Source organism: Saimiri boliviensis, chromosome 2 (genome assembly GCF_048565385.1).
Source record: "Saimiri boliviensis isolate mSaiBol1 chromosome 2, mSaiBol1.pri, whole genome shotgun sequence".
Lineage (NCBI taxonomy): Eukaryota > Metazoa > Chordata > Mammalia > Primates > Cebidae > Saimiri > Saimiri boliviensis.
The window spans coordinates 31,022,998-31,043,430 of NC_133450.1; the positions used below are offsets into that span (position 1 = coordinate 31,022,998).

General features: G+C 49.3%; 1 protein-coding gene across 2 annotated transcripts in view; it reads left to right on the forward strand.

Annotated features, from left to right (window-relative positions):
* DPF3 (double PHD fingers 3) overlaps positions 1-20,433 on the forward strand; it is a 286,509-nt gene that overhangs the window by 155,054 nt on the left and 111,022 nt on the right. For both annotated transcript variants that reach the window (XR_744393.2, XM_010335241.2), the window contains exons 4-5: positions 10,956-11,083; positions 19,119-19,214. Coding sequence is in view for 1 of the 2 variants with exons in the window: in XM_010335241.2 (XP_010333543.1) it covers positions 10,956-11,083; positions 19,119-19,214 (224 nt within the window). In the remaining variant the exon portion in view is untranslated. The remainder of the gene's footprint in view (positions 1-10,955; positions 11,084-19,118; positions 19,215-20,433) is intronic.

A 20,433-nucleotide genomic window follows, 5' to 3' on the forward strand; every position in this document is an offset into this window, starting at 1 on the left:
TCTCCTCAAGACAGTGCCCCTGGCTCCTCTGACACCCTCCCAGTCCGGGAACAACTTAAGGAACGCCGAGGTGCCAAGCATGTAGCCTGAGATTGATGAGCCTGTCAGCCGGCTCCCTCTGCCCCCAGCCTTCCCCCTCTGCCGTGTGCTCTTCAGATGGATGAGCCAGGCGGGGGTGGGCAAGAGGGGGGAGATGGAGGAAGGGACCCACAGAGCCTCGAGCCAGGTGTGAGCCAATGGACAACGTGACCTTCTCCTGGCCTGCAGAGGAGTCTGGCTGTGTCCTTCCGAGGGGGAAGGACGCTCCGGCTCCCACCCCCATCTGTCAGTGCTTATCTGTCTCTGGGCAGGGGGGTTGCCTGAGCTTGGTACGGCTGGGAGAATGGATGCCTTCAAGTGCATCAGGGGGAAATGACCAGTCATTTATCTCTTTCCTGCAGTGTCAGAGCCTGCAGCCATCCATCTGGAGGCCGGCAACAGCAGCCTCGTCAGCGCTGGTTGGCCTCCTGAGAAGGGGAGCTGGATCGAGGCGGGCAGGCCGTGCAGCCCCCACTCAGGCTGTGGCTATTCTGTGCTGGAAGTGACCCACTCCTTTTGCCATTCTGTCAGTCACAGGAAAGGGGCAGGGACTGGGGGATGAAGTCTGGGTGTCCTCAGCTCTGCTGGTGTTCGGCGGGACTCGGAGCTGGGGCTGGCAGAGGAGTTGGGCCAGCAGCAGCAGTGGGCCGGGCAGTGGCATGGCTGCTGCCGAGTGTCCACGGTCGTGTTTTGCAGCGGAACCTGACAGAGCCACGTGTAGAGGGATCACCCATTATGCCATCCCCTGCTCACCTGTGCCTTTACCCACTGGGAGGTGGACACCTGGATGGCGAGGGCGCGTCTGTTTCTTCATCTGTATCCCTGGCACCCAGCATGAGGCTTGGCACATAGTGCATGGGCAGTACAATTTCTAAAGGGATGAAGGAAAGAGATGTGTCTGGTGTTTGATCTTAACCTTGGAGAACGTGACTTAGCTCTCACCATCTCCGCTTCACAGACGAGGGAAGCTCTGCCGGAGAGGAGGGGCCTGGAGCCGCTGAGCTAGGCTTCCCTTGCTGTTCCCAGCCTGGCCTGGGGGTCCCAAGTGCTGCCATCCTGCCTCTTCGGTTTTGGGCTGTAGAGGTCTTCCCTGTCCTTGTTCTGCAGGAGGAGAGGCACAAGGCCTAGGTTCGAGTCCAGATCCCTCCACCCACTGGCTTTGTGGTTTTGGGCGATTTCCTAACCCTGCCTCGGTTCTTCATCTGTGAGACGTGCGTTGTGGTGGTTTCGCGGGGTTATTCTGAGAGGCATGTGGGGTGGAAGACGGAGGACTTGGCAAGTGTGCAGAGGTGCTGTGATGCCGCTTTCACACTGCACTGCTGGGTGGGTCTCCACAATGCCGTTCCTGTCCCCAGCACTGATGAGGGATTTGCTGCAGACAGCTCACTGCTCAGCTGGAAAAGTGTGCGCCATTTGGCCCAGAATGGCAGCTCATTCTGCCTTAGAGTCTATTAATTTCATTTTATTTATTCATTTTTAGAGATGGGGCCTTGCTTGTGTCAGGCTATATTTGAACTTCTGGGTCCAAGTGATCCTCCTCCTGCCCTAGCCTCCAGAGTAGCTGGGAATTCAGGCACGAGCCACCATGCCCAGTGTGTCTTACAGTCTCTTAAAAGGCTCCAGTCTATAGATGACCTAGAACTTGGCTGTGGGACTCACCTTTACCAGAACGACAGCTTGCATGACCTCATTCCTACATCCTGGAGCTCAGCCCTGAGGCGCCCGTGGCCCAGGGCACTCGGAATGCCTCCTCTCTGCTTTTACTACACCTGTTATCTCATGGTATGCCAGGCCGGGCCCATCTGGCTGGATCTTTTTCCCTGCCCTTGGTCTAGGCTGGTCCACTTTCCTCTTGGAAGAACCATTCCTCTGTGGACTTACCCTGGTTGTACACCTTTGCCCCTTTGCTCTGGACACCAGGCTCTCCACTCGGCCTCCATCCTGGTTCACTGGGTGAGGAAGCCCCCCCTGCTCAGGGAACTGCTTCCTCCCCAGTGGCTACTGCCCCCAGGACACATCCGAGAACCACCATGTAAGCACCGTGAGGACAGAGCTCTGAGCATATCATGCCTACTCCCTCCCCAAGCACCAGACTCACTGAGAGGGCTCCATACACCCTGCAGCCACTCCTCACTGGTCACCCCACATCTGCCCTGACCCCCTTCACTTCTTTCTTCTCAGAGTGATTCTGTTAACATGTGGGCATCATTATGTCACGCTTTGCCCAGCACCTCCAGTGGCCTGCCCTGGCACATGGGGTGGAAGCCAACATTCTTGCAGGTGTCTACATGGCCTTTGAAGCCCCTGTAGCTCCCCAGGCTGGTCTCCTCCCATACCCTGGCTTACCCTGCCCCAGGCAGATGGGCCGGCTTCAGAGCTTTTGCACGGAAGGCTCCTTTGCCTGGAACGTCTTTGCCTGGATGTCAGTATAGCCCCCTCCCTCTCTTCCTGCAGGCTTGCACTTTCCTGGCCACATTTAAAAGTGTAACCCCCCTCCCATCACCCTGATGCTCCAACTTCTCCTTGGCTCTGTTTTTCCTCCAAAGCACTGATTACCATCTGTCACACTGAAGGTTTCACTTGTTTGCTTCGTGTATTGTTTCTCTCCTGCTAGAATATAAATTCTATGAGGGCCAGGATTTTTGTCTCTTTTCTTCACAGCCATTGCCCCAGCACCTAGAACAGAGTCGATACGTAGTAGGTGCTTGAGGACGCCTTGTCATATGAAGGGAGAAGGCAGGGTATCTTCCACTGTGGCTCTGTGGTGATTTATTCCCCCGAAGCTGCAGGAGCAGCATCCACCCTGGACTTGGAGCAGCACCAGCATCTCTGCTCTCCAGCTGCGTCTCATTCTTGGCCTCTTCCTTCCTCTTACCTGCCTCAGATTCCATTTGTGTCCATTCTCCCTGGGCTCATGCCCTTGGTGGGGTTTGCCGTGTCTCACCACGTCTGGTGGTCTCAGAGCATTGGAAAGGTGAGGAGTTTTTGCTGAAAAGCACAAGGAGAGGGAAACTGTAGGCGGTGAAGAGAAGGGAGCTCACACTTATTGAGCATCCTACCTCTGCCAGGCACTTCATATGTGTTATCTTCTTTGGCCCCGCAACAATGATGGGAAGTGGGTTTTGTTCTGCCGGTGTTACAGATAAGGAGATCTAGGCCAAGTGTGTGTTTAAGGGTGATGGAGCTGAGAGTTCACCCCAGAGCAGCTTCTTGCACTTTCCAGTTGTCTGTATTCCTTTGAACTATGCTTTCATTTATTTATTTGTTTTTGAGACAGAGTCTCACTGTGTCACCTAGGCTGGAGTGCAGTGGTGTGGTCTTGGCTCACTACAACCTCCCCCTTCCAGGATCAAGTGATTCTCCCACCTCAGCTTCTCAAGTATCTGGGACTACAAGTGTGTACCATCATGCCCGGCTGATTTTTGAATCTTTTTTTGTAGCGATGGGGTTTCACCCTGTTGGCCAGGCTGGTCCCGAACTCCTGACCTCAAGTGATTTGATCGCCTTGGCTCCTGAAGTACTAGATTTACGGGCATGAGCCACTGCCTTCAACCTGCATTTTTATTTATTATTTATTTTATTCCCTCCAAGCTTTATTAAGGCATCATTGACAAATAAAAATTCTATATATTTATGGCACACAACGTGATGTTTAAATATATGTATACATTGTGAAATGACTAAATGAAGCTAATTAATGTATCTATCACCCCACATATTTGTCATTTTTTGTATGTGTGTGAGTGACAACATTTAAGATCGACTCTCTTAGCAATTTTCATCACTAATAACTAGAGTCATCATGCTGTACGACAGATCTCCAGAACATATTCATGCTGTTTAACTGATACTCTGTACCATCTGACCAGCCTCTCCTGATTCCCTGACCTTGCCTTAGGAAATACTGCCCACACTCCATCCACTCCCACCACCCTCCCACCCTTACCTTGCTCCTAGCTGCATTTACCTGATCTGCTGGCAGCTCAGCAGTGAGCTTCCTCGGGTGTTGTGGGTGTTTTTCTGTGTCTTGGGGTAGGGGAATGCTTGTCTGTGGTCCTGATATCTGAATGCTGGAACCCATCCTGGTGTGTCTACTTAGGGGTGAGAGGTAGGTACAGCAGAGGCCATATCGGGTAGGGATGCATCCTCCTGTTGTATGGATAACCTGAGATTCTTTTTTTTCTTTGAGATGGAGTCTTGCTTTCGTTGCCCAGGCTGGAGTACAGTGGCACGATCTCAGCTCACTGCAACCTCTGCCTCCTGGGTTCAAGCGATTCTCCTGCCTCAGCCTCCCAGAAGCTGGGATTAGAGGCACCTGCCACCATGCCTGGCTAATATTTGTATTTTTAATAGAGATGGGGTTTCGCCATGTTGGCCAGGCTGGTCTCGAACTCCTGACCTCAAGTTATCCCCCCTGCCTCGGCCTCCCAAGGAGCTGGGATTACAGGCATGAGCCACCATGCCCAGCCAATATCCCGAGATTCTAAAGCAAGTTGTAACAGGGCCTGCAGGGTGCAGCCTGGGTGATGGGTCCTCAACATGAACCTCATCTATTTTGAGCTTTATGAGTCACAAAACAGGGAGTCAAAGGCAGCCAAGAAAGTGGCACCTCTAGGGAAGGAGCAGATGGATCCCTGGGCCTGCCACCATTTTAGGAAATCAGGCCTCTGATCCCCTCCCAGTCTCTTCCCCTGTGAGGTGAGAGATAACAATACCTCCCTCCCTTCTCCCTCCTTATGAGTCTGACAGTCTGATGGGGATAAATGAAATAATGATTCTTAAGCTCCTTTCTCCTTCATGTAAGTTGATATATAAATCCAAGGAAATATGATGAGCTTAACTCTTCAAAATAATAAGCAGCCGGAAGAGAAAACTGCACGTTTGTATTTTTAAAGAAAAACTAGAGGCCGCTTAAAAAAAAAAAAATGGAGCACTCACAATCTAGCAGGAGGATTCTTTGCCATTGTCTGTGGGATTTCTCCCTCCCTTTGCACCATAACTCTATCTCCAGGCCCCTGTGTCAGCGGGAGCCCATGATGGATGGACGGATGGATGCGCCTTGTCGGGGTGTTTCACCACAATTTCCCTGGGGGCAGTCTGTCTGTTGGCAGAGCACACAGCCTCCCGAAAGATGGTATCTCTTGCAAACTCGACAGCTAACAGACAGCTCCTCTCTTTGTATATTTCCCCAAAGAAGGACTGTCTTAATCTGTTTTCTATATGGCATATTTTATTATAATCCATATATGACTTGCAGGTTTCCAATCCTCCATCCCGAGCCAAATAATGAAGGAGAAGGAGTCAGAGGCTTCGGGAGCTCATGACATTCGTGGCGTTTGCATTTTTAAATGACCTGGGATTTAATTACTCACTGTGCTCCCATGTTGCACTTTCAGACTCATCTCGCCTGCATCCTGTTAATGAGCTCGGTGGCTCCACCAACCCAGTGGAAGCTTTTCTTTCAGTGCGTTGGGTGGCAGGCTTGGGGCACCTGTGTCAAAAGCTTGTGGCTTTGATCTGCACCCAAGAGGATGGCGCCCTGTCTGTAGCCCTGAAGAGAAGAAGCCATTGCTCTTTGCTAGATTTTTTTTTTTTTTGCTTTTATTTATGCTTTTTTTTTTTTTTTTTTTTTTTTTTTTTTTTTTTGACTTTCTATGCTTCAATCCTTGTTTGTCTAAGAGGTTTTTTCTTATTTAGAAACCGATTTGTTTCGGTTTGCACAGAAGCTGTCTCTGGTGTGATGGATCGTGCTGGAAGTCACCCAAGGAGTATCTCTGTTCCCAATTAGAAGTAGAGGCAGAGCGGCTTGCAGGGCCCAGGGAGGAGGCTGGCTTGGGTGACAGCTGCTGCCGCTCTGGAGAGAGTAACGATCCATGGGTTTATATCCATGTGTATAAAATCAGGCTAATTTAAAGATGAATTATGTGTGTGTTTTAGACCGTTTTCTTTTAATGTTGAAGGTTCAATGGCTCCTGTCGGGCTATGTGGGCCTCAAATTTGTGTGAGGTTCAAAATGAGCACACTTTTAAAGAATGATTAAATCCTATATCCAGATGGGCCATATTAGAATCAAATTGAATCAATGAATTCCCTAAGGGCTCCATAGAAGTGTGTCTAGGACGTACATTGTGCAAGAGCTGGGACCTGTTACCTCTCTTTCGCCTTCACTCTGGGACCTCCTGTGGTCAGGAGGCAGAGTGCACCCTGTGCTGGTTTGTAGGAAGGGGTGGCCACCCTTTCACTCTGTCCTTGCAGGCCTTACCCATAATGCTTTGCAACCAGGGTTTGCCAGTGGTCCGTTAGAACACTGCTCTTGAAATGGCACTTGGCAGGTATTATGTAGGCAACATTAAGAACCACATTAAAAATCTTCTCAGTTTTTGGAAGCAAAGTCATAGTCAATGTTGCTTTTGATGCTGCAGACCTGCACTGTCCAGTATGGTAGCCAGTAGCCACGTGTGGTTATAGAGCACTTGAAATGTGGCTAATCTGAATTGAGATACTCTCTAAGTGGAAATTACTCACCAGAACTTCAAAGAGAATGCAGATAAAAGAATGTGAAATTTTACATCCATATTTTATATTGATTTCATGTTGAAATGGTAATGTTTTAGAAAGGCCAGATTAGATAAAATATCTTATTAAAATTAATTACACTTGACTTTCTTCCCTCTTGTAAATGCGACTACTAGTAAGTTAAAAATTACGTTGTGTCCCCTGTATCATCAAAAATCAAAAGTATTCAGATTTCAGAATAACATCTAGCATTTGTAGGATACTTACAATGTTGTAGATTCTTTACAGTGCATTACTGTGTTTGATTCGCCAACACTGTGAAATAGATACTGTGACCACACCCATTTAACACATATGGAAATGGAGGCTTAGGTTATGTAGCTAGCCCATGGTCCCCTTAACTAATAAAGCAAGGCTAGGGTTTGACTCCAGGGCTGTCTGAAGGCAGAATCTATAGGAGCCAATCAAATATTGTGGTAATTAGGGAAGCATGATACCACTAAATGTCTCTGTGACCCTGGGAGAGTCTCTGTATCTTTCTGTGCTTCACTTTCCTGTTTAAGGGATTAGACTCGCAATGCTGCTCCTCGCTTTGTTTGTTTCACTTTTCCCATTCGCTTCTGTTTTTCCTCTTGATTCTTACACTGTGCCTATCTGGTAAAGTTTGGTTAAAGAGGACCACGAGAGTAGTTTCAATTACACGAAAGCAGGATGGAGGCATATTTAGCAGGGGAGGAAGGAGGAGCAGGAGAAGGAAGAGGGGGAAGTTCGTTACTGACGAAAAATTCTGTAGTGCGTAGATACTGTTGAGGAAGGGTGAGCATTGCATGGGGCTGATCATGTAGAGCAGGACCCGGTACCATGACACGAACCTGCCCTCATCCTCGGCTAAAGATCTGCCTTTGATCCTGAAATATGAAAACTATGGAGTCTCAAGATGCAATGAAAGTGCTTAAAGGTTTGGAAAAAGACTTCTCAAGGAAGGACCACAGAGAGACAGGGTGGAGTGCGTGCAGCCTGATTAGGTGAATGGATTTGGAGGCAGACTGAGTTCAAGGCTGGACTTTGCCGCTTACCAGCTGTGTGCTATCAGGCAAGTTCTCAGCCTCTAGAAGCTGCACAGCCTCCATCTGTAAAGGGGTTGATAACCATGCTTTTGGGAGTGGTGGGGTTGATGCAGAGCAGTTAACAGCTGCTAAGTTTCGAACGTCTGCTACTTGCCAAGCCCTCTGCCTGTACACAGAATGTACCAAAGCCCAGTCAGGGCTCAGCCTGGGCCTGTCAGCCACTAGTAAGAATGCAATGAGTGGGGGACCTTGTCATGATTCCGGTGGCATCTCAGAAAGATCATTCGGCTGCATTGTCATTCTGCTGTGTGGCTTTTCGTGGTTACTTAACTTCTCTGAGTCTCAGGTGACTCATCTACAAAGTCAGATGATTGAATTAGCTGATCCTTAAGGTCTTTTCCAGCTCTAAAATGCTGTACGATTCTGGGAAATAACACTAATAGGATTTATTTCGTGCTGAGAAGGCTAAGGGGGATACTAAAATATGAACTTCAACTCTGTATATATGATTATTATAAGTTTGAGGGATGGTGACCAGCTGTTCTCTTTTGACTGAGGACAGGACATGAGGCAACACATGCTAATTACCTTGATTAGACATTTGAAAGACTTTTCTGACTTGGGAGAAAGAGTAATATGTCATCTGAGCAGGCTGTGGAGCTGCACGCCCTGAGCTCATTAAAGCAGACAGTTGGCTGTTTTTCTGACACTCACCTTAAATGTAACTTCATCACACAGGTGTTCCCTGACTCCCTGATCTAAGGCAGACCCTACCTTTATTCTTTCACGTTTCATTCTGTTGTTTACCTCCACAGCACTTACGACAATTCATAATTGCATCTTGATTTTGTGTTTAGCATTTAATGTCTGTCTTTGGACCGTAAGCCTCCTAAAGGCAGGGCCTGTCTTTATTTAGTTCATCTCCCATGTCCCTAGTCCCAGGACAGTGGTGGTCACAAGGCAGGTAGTCAGTATTTGTTGGATGAATAGATGGATTCAGAGGTGGCTGAACTCGTGGTGGCACTCCTTGATGGGAAGTGGATCCTTTGCTCTTCTTTTCTGGTAAGAAAAATCCCGAAGACTTTGTCTCTCAAGAGATTTTAGATGCTGTTTCTCCTTCCCACCTTCTTTTTCTGGGGGTGTGCATTTGTTGGGTTTTAGTACATGCCCACGTGCGCCTTCCTTGTGGATTGGTTAGCCTCCCTCTGTTTCTGGTGGAGGAAATGGGAAGTGTAGGTAGGGTCCTGTTGGAGTCGGGATGGAGCCCAGTGGAGCAGCTTGATGGTGCCGCTCTTCCCATTTGCCTCTCCAGGTCCATGCTTTGTCTATCTTCACCCTGCTCGGACCTCGGTAGGCTTCGTGAAGGGGGCTCCCTTCCCATCTCGCTTCTGGTTAAGGTTGGGGTAGGAGGGAATGACGGAGCTGCGTGAAGGGGGCTCCCTTCCCCTTTCGCTTCTGGCTAAGGTTGGCCTGTGGGAGAGGACACAGCAGACTGATGGAGGATGGATGGAGAGAGTGGCTGGCTGTCCCTTCCCTTGGTTCTGGCCTCTGCAAGCCACAGCTCCTGCCCTGGGGCTCTGCTCATGGTGCTGTTTACAGACTTTTGCAAGCACTCTCCCTCTGTCCCTCCAAAAATAACAGCAGCTGTAATGACCCCTCCCCACCCTCACCCCCACCCAAAACCCCCCGGGGGTGCTTTGCCCTACCTTAATCTCCTCCCCCCATCTCTGTAAATAGTCCCTGCCTAAACTCTCAAAACCCCCATAAGAGCGGCCATTTGTCTCTCCTGTTTTCCAGGGCACCACTGCATTATAGTTCCGGCCCCCAGCTCACCTGGTACAGTGGGAGGGACCACATATCTAACTGTGGCAGTGTCGGGGGTATGAGGTCCAGGATCAGAGAAATATCTTGTAGTAAATCAGAATGATCGTCTGTACCTTAGGTTTGTGTCTTTAATTAAAAAAAACAGCAGGGTATGGTGGCTCATGCCTGTAACCTCAGTGCTTTGGGAGGCTGAAGCAGATGGATTGCTTGAGGCCAGAAGTTTGAGGCTGCAGTTAACTATGATAGTGCCACTGCACTCCATCCTGGGTGACAAAGTTAAGACCCTGTCTCTAAAAACAAAGAAAGAAACAAGGCCAGGTGCAGTGACTCACACCTGTAATCCCAGCACTTTGGGAGGCCGAGGCGGGTGAATCATGAGGTCAGGAGTTCCAAACCAGCCTGACCAACATGGTGAAACCCCATCTTACTAAAAATACAAAAATTAGCCGGATATGGTGGCGGGCACCTGTAATCTCAGCTACTCGGGAGACTGAGGCAGTAGAATCACTTGAACCCGGGAGGCGGAGGTTGCAGTGAGCTGAGATTGCGCCACTGCACTCCAGCCTGGGTGACAGAGCAAGACTCCGCCTCAGAAAAAAAAAAAAAAAAAGAAAGAAAAGAAAAAGAAAGAAAAGAAAGAGAAAGACAGGCAAAGAAACACACCAACCCTCTGTCAGGTCAGGAGTTTGGGACACCTGGAGGAAGGGGTCAGCTTCTCTCTGGTCTCCCTTCTGGGCAGGGCTGGCTTGGTGACCTCAAGCCCCAGGTAGCTGATCAAAATCCTGATACCTTCAGAAAAAAAAGTCACGGTGTGCAGGCCGTGCAGTACCCACTCTGCTAATCTGGGGCTTGTCAGCCATTTGCCCTCGCTCCTTCTCTTCCTGTGGCTTTTGAAGCTCTCACTCCCCCATGGGTTGATGAGAAGAGCCTCTCTGAGGCTGAACTAACTTTTCATGGAGGAAAGCAGATCTGGGCAGCCAGCGTGGCCATGGGCAGGTCACAGAGTTGCCAGACAGAGCTGGGGTAGGAGAGAATGAGCATACTCCAGCACTGTGCATTGTTTGAGTTTCAAAACACTTTAATGCAAATGAACACCTCTCCCTCCGAAACCACCCGTGGGGTTGGGCGTTGTTATCATCACTTTGTGGATGCAGTAAGCGCTCCCGGCCCCCGCACCTGCCTTGCCCGATGTCATGGCTGGAGAGGTAGAAGCATGGTGTGTGAGCCCATACCCTTTCTGCTCCGGCCCAGCCTCCTCTGGGGTGTGGGCGGGTTGGAATCTGTCTCTGGATTATGAAATGGAGATGAAAAAGCTGGACACAGCTCCAGTGTTCCTCTCCCTCCAGGAGGAGAGAGCACAGGCCCCGAGTCCTCCCCAGGAGCCCTGGGACCTGCCTGTCCTCCAGGACTGTCCCTCCTGTCCTGCCTGCTTCTAGTGGCCTGACCTGCCTTTCTGTCTCTGTTTTCCAGAAGTGGAGCTGCCGCTGAAGAAGGATGGGTTCACCTCAGAAAGCACCACACTGGAAGCCTTGCTCCGCGGTGAGGGGGTTGAGAAGAAGGTGGATGCCAGAGAGGAGGAAAGCATCCAGGAAATACAGGTATTCCCGCACCTGCTGGGGACCCTGCAGAGTGTCACTGTCTCCATGGCGCTTCCAGAACTCCAGCACCGGCTTGGCTCTGCATCCTCCCTGCAAGGGCTGGGGCCGAGTCTCAGACTGCCTCGTTTCCATGGTGGCCAGGAAGCTCCCAAATTCTTTTCCAACTTAACATATCTTCCAGAGGGAGTCATTATTGCCTTCACCTTGGTTCCCCTCCCTCTCTTCTGCCTATCTATTCAAAGTGAATTTGTTGAGCCTAGTGAACACAGGGGCTGTGTGGGGTTCCAGGGACACAGGGTGGAAAAAACAGCCTGAGTCTTTGTCCCCGTGGAACCAACAGTCCGTAGTTAAGGCTTGAAATGTGGGCGAGTGTTTTCTCCAGCTGGGGCCACGTGAGTCTGGCTCGCCCAGCCCCCGCTCCTCACACCCAGCCTCTCTGGTCCCCAGCCTGCACACTCCCTTCTCCAGCCCTGGCCACTCATCTCTCAAGCCCATGCAGTCCTCACCCTTCAGGTGCACTGGCTGCTCTGTCCTCATGGGTCCATCACCCTCTATCCATGCCACTTCTAAAGCTCTCACTGAACAGGATTATCATGGTGCACACCTACCATTTCTTTTTTCTTTTCTTTTTTCTTTTTTTTGAGACAGTCTCCCTCTGTCACCCAGGCTGGCGTGCAATGACGCAGTCTCGATCTCGGCTCATTGCAACCTCTGCCTCCCAGGTTGACATGATTCTTATGCCTCAGCCTCCCGAGTAGCTGGAATTACAGCCCTGTGCCACCATGCCTGGCTAATTTTTGTATTTTTAGTAGAAATGGGGTTTCACCATATTAGCCAGGCTGGTCTTGAACTCCTGACATCAAGCGATCACTTGCCCCAGCCTCCTAAAGTGCTGTGATTACAGGCCTGAGCCGCCGCGCCCAACTTCACACCTCCATTTCTTCTTATTTGTCTGGAATCCTCACTGTCTACTACAATGTTTGGCATAGAGTGTTGTAACATGAATTAATCTTACTATAAAATAATAGCATTGATAGTTAAATATTAAATCATTAAGATTAAATTAAATCTTATTTCTATTAAATTGATATTGCATATTAAATATTTCTATTTTATGCTATACCTGTTGTGCATGTTTAATATTCAATTAATTTATATATTTATTAAAATTAAATTTTAATTAATAATAATGGAATACATTGTCGGTTAGCTTGGTAAGTTCTATCAAGTCAGGGACGATGCTGTCATGCTCACCACTGTGTCCCTGTGGTCTTTCCCAAGCTGGGTACAGAGTTGAGTCTCCATCCAGGCACTGAATGAGTCAGGGAATCTGGCCTTCTTCTCTGCCATTCCTGTGTTAAGATGAATTGTCAAGTCTCTTCCACTGAGTTGCCACAGCATGGCTTGTATTTGTTCCCTCCCCTCCTTTCCGTGAGCTGCAGCCCTAGTGAAGATCCTCATTAACTGTCACCTTTATTTGTCTAAGAGACCTTGCAGTCATCTTTGACTCCTGCCTGTCTCTCACACCTGACATCCTGCTCATCAGGAGCCCTGCCGACTGTGCCTTCGACGTCAACCCCGTTCCTCCACGTCTGCTCTCCCTGCACCCGCCACGGCTACCCCGGCCTGAGCTGCCCTCATCTCTCGTGTGAACTGCTGCGGTTGCTAACGCTCCAGAGGCAGCCTTAAACAAAACATTTTTGTAACAGCAGTTTTAGGTTCACAGCACAATGGAGAGGAAGATGCAGAGACTTCCCATACACGCCTGGCATAGCCTCTCCATGCTCAACATCGCCCACTAGAGTGGCACATTTGTTCACGTGGATTAGCTGCACTGACACATCGTTAGCAACCAAAGTCAGAGTCTGCATGAGGGTTCACTCTTGGCGTTGTACATTCTATGGGTTTGAACACATGTGTGACGGCATGTGTCCACTCTCACGGTACCATACAGAAGTTTCACTGCCCTAAAAATCCTCTGAGCTCCCCTGTTCCTCCCTCCCTCCGTCCTCATGCCTGGCTGCCACTGGCCGTTTCCCCGACTCCATAGTTTTGCCTCCTCCAGGTTGTCGTGTACTTGGACTCATGGGGTGTCACCTTTCCAGATTGGCTTCTCTGACTAAGTAACATGCACTTAAGCTTCCTCTGTGTCTTTTCATGGCCAGATAGCTCATTTCTTTTTAATGCTGAATAATAGTCTGTTGTCTAGATGCACTACAGGAGAGGGAGCTTTTTAAAATTTAGGCCGATTCCTATCATTCCCGTGCTTAAAACCCACTACTGCCCGAGTGATCTCAGAGTGAAAGTCAGGGCCTTCTCACCCTTCTCTGACTCCACCCCTTCCTCTTTTCCTCACCTGCTCCACTCCAGGTATAAGGATCTCCTTTTGCTCCTTCTAGAACATGCCAGGCATGCCCCAGCCCTCAGGCCTCCGCCCTGGCCGTTTCCCCAGGTGTCTACTTGCCTCTCACCCTCACCTTCTTCATTTTTTAAATGTTTACTTTTTAAAATTTATTTAGACAGAGCCATGCCCTGTCGTCCAGGCTAGAGAGCAGTGGCATGATCTCGGCCCACTGCAACCTCCGCCTCCCGGGTTCAAGCAGTTCTCCTGCCTCAGCCTTCTGAGTAGCTGGGACTACAGGTGCACGCCACCATGCCTGGCTGATTTTTCTACTTTTAGTAGAGATGGGGTTTCACCATGTTGGCCAGGCTGGTCTCAAACTCCTGACTGCAGGTGATCCACCTGCCTCGGCCTCCCAAAGTGCTGGGATTACAGGCCTGAGCCACCGCACCCGACCTTCCTGTTCTCTCAGAGACACCACCGACCGCTGCATTTCATCCCGCATCCTTGCCCTTCCCGCCCCTGCCTCTTGATTCCACTCCACTTTTCTCACTCTTCTCCATCACTCTATCACCATCTAATGTACTTTCTAATTTACTTACTTATTATGTTATTGTTGATTGCCTGTTTTCTTCCAGTAGAATGTAAACTCCTTGAGGACAGGATCCGTTGCCAGTTTTGCTCACTCGTATCTCGCAAGCACCCAAACAGTGCTTGGTGCTGACCAGGTGCACCATACATTTTTGTTGAATGGATGCATGAGGGAACAGATTGCAGGAGTCGCCCTGTCCCCGGTTCTTCCCCTCTCTGACATGTCCTACCTTGCTAGCTGACCTTTTGTTCTGGAGCAAAACTCTGCTAAGAAACTGTTGCTTCCCACTAAATAAATCCAAAACGACGAGTGTGACCTTCCCGGGCAAGTCCTCTCCGTTCCTAACCTAGTTTTCAGGCTTTTTTTTCCACGACTCCTTTCCTCCCTCTGTTCTTCAGCCTTCTTCCCTCCATGCCATTGGTCCCACTGTGCCCTTCATCTGACATGACTTTTCTTCCATCTCCATGTGTACAAATCCCACTCGTCTTTTAGGCTCAGGCCCAGTGCCACCTTCCCCATCAAGCCTTTCTCATCTCCCCTCCAGCCAGGGGGATCTCTTCTTGGCTTTGGTGTTTAATCCATCTACTGCTTTCTTCCTTGTGTGTGTGTGTATGTGTGTGTGTGTGTGTGTGTGAGACTTTCAGATTCTGAAGTCAAGGTCTGTCATCTCTGTGTTACTTGCTAGAGTATTTTTTTTTTTTTTTTTTTGCTCAGTTCATGTAATTTGACAGAATCGACGAATAGGGCAGAGCCATTGCCCAGAGTCTTGATGCTCTGGGGACATGGTTCCCTTTCCCTTTAAAGCTGGTGGTGGGCTTGAGCTCTTCTGATGCAGCACTGGGCCGGGCCGTATCACATCACCATCGTCTCTGATGTCAACTGAGTGTCTGCGCAGTGCAGTGCATGGGTCTGCTATCTACTGTGCTAGAAGACAAAGCCAGGACCATAAGTCCAATGAGTGTACATGTTTTTTATTGATGTGACATTAGTAAAATACACCTGTAGCTGGGCGTGGTGGCTCAGTAATCCCAGCACTTTGGGAGGCTGAGGTGGGTGGATCACGAGGTCAGGAGTTTAAGACCAGCCTGGCCAAGATGGTAAAACCCCGTCTCTGCTAAAAATATAAAAATTAGCCAGGTCTAGTGGCACATGCCTGTAATCCCAGCTACTTGGGAGGCTGACGCAGAGAATTAGTTAAACGCGGGTGGCGGAGGTTGCAGTGAGCCAAGATCGCACCACTGCACTCTAGCCTGGGTGACAGATTGAGACTCTGTCTCAAAAAAAAAAAAAAATGTAGTAAATGGATTATTTATTCACTCATTCATTCACTCATTCATTCGACCAAAGTTTAATGAGGGTTTCCTTTGTGCAGGGTAGGGACCTGTTGGGTGCTAGGAACACAGAGACCAAGAGAGACCTGTCCTCTCCACTCATATTCCAATGTGACATACAGGCAGGAAACAAGGAATACAAATAAAATAATTGCATTTTAGGATAAAACTCATGAGAACAAACAGTATGAAGATTTAGTATCAGAGGAGGGACAGAGTCTAGGTAGAGTCCTGGGGGAGATGAGGGATTTAACCTTAACCCTATGGGATGAAAAGAGCCAGGAAAGGGAGGGTCCTGGGGAAGAGCTTTCTGGGCAGAGGAGCAGTGGGTGTGAAGGCCCCGAGGCAGGTCGGAGCTGGTTGTGTGGAGAGAACGCAAGACCTGTGTGGCCAGAGTACTCTGCCAGGGAGAAGCGAGCCCAGGAGTTCGACAGGTGGGCTGAGACCAGACCACCGAGTTCCCACAGGACATGGAGGGAGCTTTTGGTTCCATGTGAAATAAAGAAGGAAGCCATTTGGAAGATTTTGATGAGGGCCATGAATTTATATTTCATAAAGATCCTGTTGCCTCCTGTGTGGAGAGGAGATTGGATACAGGGCCAGCAATGGAAGGAGAGAAATCAGGAGATTTTTGCAGTATTCCAGGCCAGAGATAATGTAATCTTTAAAAAGGTTTTTTTTTTTTTTTTTTTTTAAAACACAACCACAAACCACTGTTATCACCATAAAGACTGTTTAGAGTAACAGGGAGAAAAGTTATTTTAAAACGTGTTTATTTTCCAGATACTGTCCTTGGACAAGGAATGCATGTCTGTTACTGGGGAATCAGCTGACTTTGTTGGACACCCTGCCCCCATCCCCCACTCCTGATTCAGGACTCCCCCTCTGCTTCCTGAGCCCTGAAACGAGCTTTGTTTGTTAGAAACTCCTGGCTCCTCCTGAGTTATGTCCAGAGGTGCCTGGGGTCAGGGCCACGCTGCAGGAAATGCAGACACACTGGGTCCGCTGCCATCACATTTGAGGCCTGGGGCATAGACAGAGGCTTTGGAGTCATAGGGAAGCTGATAGGCAGAGGGAGGGTGGAGCCTCAGGCAGAAGAGAAGTCAGTTTACTCCCAGATGTTGAGGCCATGTGGCACTCTGGGGACCAGCTCAGCTGCCTCTACCAGTCTTTCACCTTCCAACCCAGAGTCCATACTGTGGGTAATAAATACCCTTGTAATGAAAAGTAAGAGTCAGAATTGTACTGAGATGCCAGAGGCAATGACCTTTAAATTCGAGGCGCTTGGAACTTACCATGATTAAATGACTTCAAGACCTGGAAAGTTTGCAAGATGGCAGTATGAGCAGCAACCTGAGTCATAACCAGGCCTTATATTTATACTATGTCACTGCCCCAAAGGCTGCAGAGCATTTGACCTGTCACTGTCTTGGTTGGCTTTTGCTAGTGTTCCCACCTACAGGTCGGGGACCCAAGAGACTTACTGTAAATGGGGGGGGGCTGACATTTCCTAGTTATGAGGCAGAGGTCATGTCCAGCAGACAATGCTCTTTCTGTTAGATGGTTAAGACTGGCCCAGAGATGCTGTCAGCTGGTGGCTTCCCAAATAAACCTAGTAGATAAGTCAAAGAAGAATTTACTAGACCTGTTTTGAGTTCTTTGGATGGATTGGGAGACTACAAGTGTCCCCATCCCTTTGATTTGAAGCAGAACATTCTGGCCGAGGGGCCATGGTGGAAGATCACTGCCTGGTGGCTCAATCCTAGGCTTTCTGCTCTGAGGACAGGCCAGAGGTGTCATCCAGGAGGCTGTGTAAACAGCGATGGTTATCAGACGACGGTGCAGCGCGTGCTGCTGTCTCAGCCTTCTCAACATTTTTGTGATCTGGGACCTGTCGCCGCAAGGAAGAGGAGGTGGGGTTATCCTGTGTGATAGGATACCTGCTCCCCTTACTAGCTCCATCTTATGCCATCTCTCCTTGAGCCACTCAGTACCGGCCACACTGGCCTTTCTGCTCCCTGGACAAGCCGCATTCCTCTCCCTATCTCGGGGAGTTTGCTCATGCTGTTTCCTCTGCCCAGAACCTTTTCCCTCCCCGTCCCCTGTCCCCATTCACAAGGCCAGTCTTTGCTCATCTTTCACATTTCAACTCCCCCAGCTCACGTCCTCATGTAGGCCTTCCTTGGCCCTCGGATTTGGGAAAACTCCCTCCTAACACCCTCTTATAGCACTTTGAACTTGCCTACACTGTTTTTAGAACAGCTGTAATTATATGGTTACATATTCACATTGTTTAAATCTGTCCTCCCTTCCCGAGACTGGAAAGTCCATTTGGGGCTGGGACTGTAGCCATGTTGCAGCTTGCGTTGCATGGAGCCTGCCATGTAGTCAGCACTAGATAAATGTTTGTAGATTGAATGAATATTTTATAATTGGGGAAACTGAGGAATGAAGAGATGATGACTTGCCCCAAGTCACACAGTGAGTCCATAAAGAAACCCCCAGGTGGCCAGATGTGGTATCTCACCTGTGGGATATGCCTGTAATCCTAGTACTTTGGGAGGCTGAGGTGGGAGGATCACTTGAGCCCAGGTGTTCAAGACCAGCCTGGGCAACATAATGAGAACCCCATCTCTACAAAAAATGAATTAGCCAGTCATGGTGGCATGTGGCATGTGGCTGTAGTCCCAGTTGCTTGGGAGGCTAAGGTGGGAGAACTGCTTGGGTCTGGGAAGTTGAGGCTGTATTGAGCTGTGATTGTGCCACTGGACTCCAGCCTAGGCAACAGAATGAGACCCTGTCATGTGGAGCCCAGCGAGCTCCACACCCCTTGCCTCTTTTCCTACTCCCACTCTGGGGCTGGGTCCTTTGCCACAGTCTTTCATCCTTCCCTTAAACTCATAGGAAAACATCCTACCTCCTCCTGTCCTCTAAAGGGAGTGATGTGCATGGAGAGTATGCCTGAAGACATCTTGGAATTCTCAGTCACCGTGCTGAGAAATGAATGGGAACCCCCGAGCCAGTGAACCTGACCTTGCCTTGGTCATGGCTGCACTGGATGATCTGGACCACTCAACACTGTTTTCAGCCTCAGTGTATTCACCTGCAAAATGGAAATTGGATTCTATGTTGCAATGTGACTGGCAGGCGGTTGGAGAGAGATAATTTCAAATTCGTGATCTTTAAGCTCCATGACAAGTCAGGTGCTAAATGAAAGTCTATTTTTCTTATTAAAAAAAAGCAGTGGCTTATGATGAACAGCACATTCACGTAAAAGAACAGCACATTCACGTAAAATCTGCTCAGATGAACAGGAAGTTACTTGTTTTCATCAGACAGGGCAGGGTTCCAGAATGGCAGGGAAAGGAGAAACATTTTTGTATTTCCGAGGTGGCTGTTTGGGAACAAAAAGACACATTACATTTAAAAAAGTAAGTTTTGATAAAACATTTTGGCCCCACATAGAAAAGGGCCCCTCCCAGCATAGTCTCTTGTTAGAAAACTCTTGATGGGCAAAAAGAATGGAAAAAGGTCAGTGTCCTGGGAGCGCTTGTCTGGAAGGGGCCAGAGGACTTCAGAGAGCCTCGGTAGTGCCAAGCGTTCGAATTCCGGGCAGCATTTGGAGGCCCAGCTGCCCAAGCAATGGTGGGGTCTTCACGTCGTTAAAAAATAACAGTGAAGCAGAACACCCTTCAAATGAGCCTCTGATGGTTTTTCCCCTTTGCATTTCATTTCTCACCTTTTCTATTTTTTTTTTTTTTTTCATTTCAGAGGGTTTTGGAAAATGATGAAAATGTAGAAGAAGGGAATGAAGAAGAGGATTTGGAAGAGGATGTTCCCAAGCGAAAGAACAGGACTAGAGGACGGGTAAGCTGGGGATGGCATGAGCGAGGAGAGAGGTTGGGATGCTGGGGAGTCGGGCCAGCAGTTGATCTCCACCGCAGCTAGATGGAGATCATGGCCATGGTCTTACTTGGAGAATGCTCAAAGAAGAAAACTCCAGAACAGCTCTGATCCCAGGTCGTAGCCTGGAAGAGTTTAGAGCTGGCAAGGGGGAGGAGAGGAGGTAGAGGGGGTGCCCTGAGTGGGTGGTGAGGTCCGGGGAGGGCTGAAGGGTGGGATCAAGGTGAGGGGGAAAGATGAGGAGAATGTGCCTGTTGTCAACACTGCTTGGTTACTAAAGAAGGCTGGACATTTCCTGCTTTGACCCTGGTGCTGCCCCAGAATGACAGAGTCAGGATATCTGCTTTTGAGGTATGCTCCACTAGGCAGAATAGAAGTTTGCTGAGGTAGCAGGGGGCTGCAGCTGGTGGCTTCCAGTGGGTTTGACTTGGCATGAGCTCTAGAGGCTTGAGAACATCCCAGGGGTCCTGGGATGGGACGAGGAAGAAGCCAGAGCCTGGGGAAGGGCAGAGGGAAAACCGAGGTAGAAGGAATAAAAATAAGAGACTGGTCAGGCACTTCCAGGCATTTAGGTTGAGTCTAGAGTTCAAGCCTGAAGAGGCTTTCTGTGGTCACCTTCAGGGGTCTGCAAGGGCATGTGACAATAACCAGGTGGAGGGGGACCTTCAGAAGTAAACTGCTGCTGTCCACCTGGAGAATTAACTCTCAGGCTTGAGGATCTCACCCCTTTACGCTCTAGGCGGGACCCTTACCCCTCGCATGGATAAGCAGTTAGTCCTGGGTGTTCTGTGGGTTTGCGGCCAGTGATAATCACGGTAGGCCTCTCCACTCTCATGGTTCTCATGCTTCAGCAGACATCAGTATCCCTGAGAGAGCTTACTGAATGCAGATTCCCAGGACCCCACTCAGAAATTCTGCTTTAGGAGCTCTGGGGCAGGGCTTTATACTGTATTAGAAGCAAGTTCCCCGGTGGTGGCTGCAAGTCGGTCAGTGCTGCACACACTGTGAGCGGAGACGTTCCAGCCTGGTGCACTGTGGGGCTGTGCAGCCTGGTCAGGGACCGGGCAGGTAGCTCTCTGATGGTGCAGCCCTGGTACAGCTGGCACCAGCCTCGTCCCTTAGCAAGACCTCGGCTATCTTGGCTCATCTCTTCTTTTTTTTTTTTTTTTTTTTAACTTTTTGT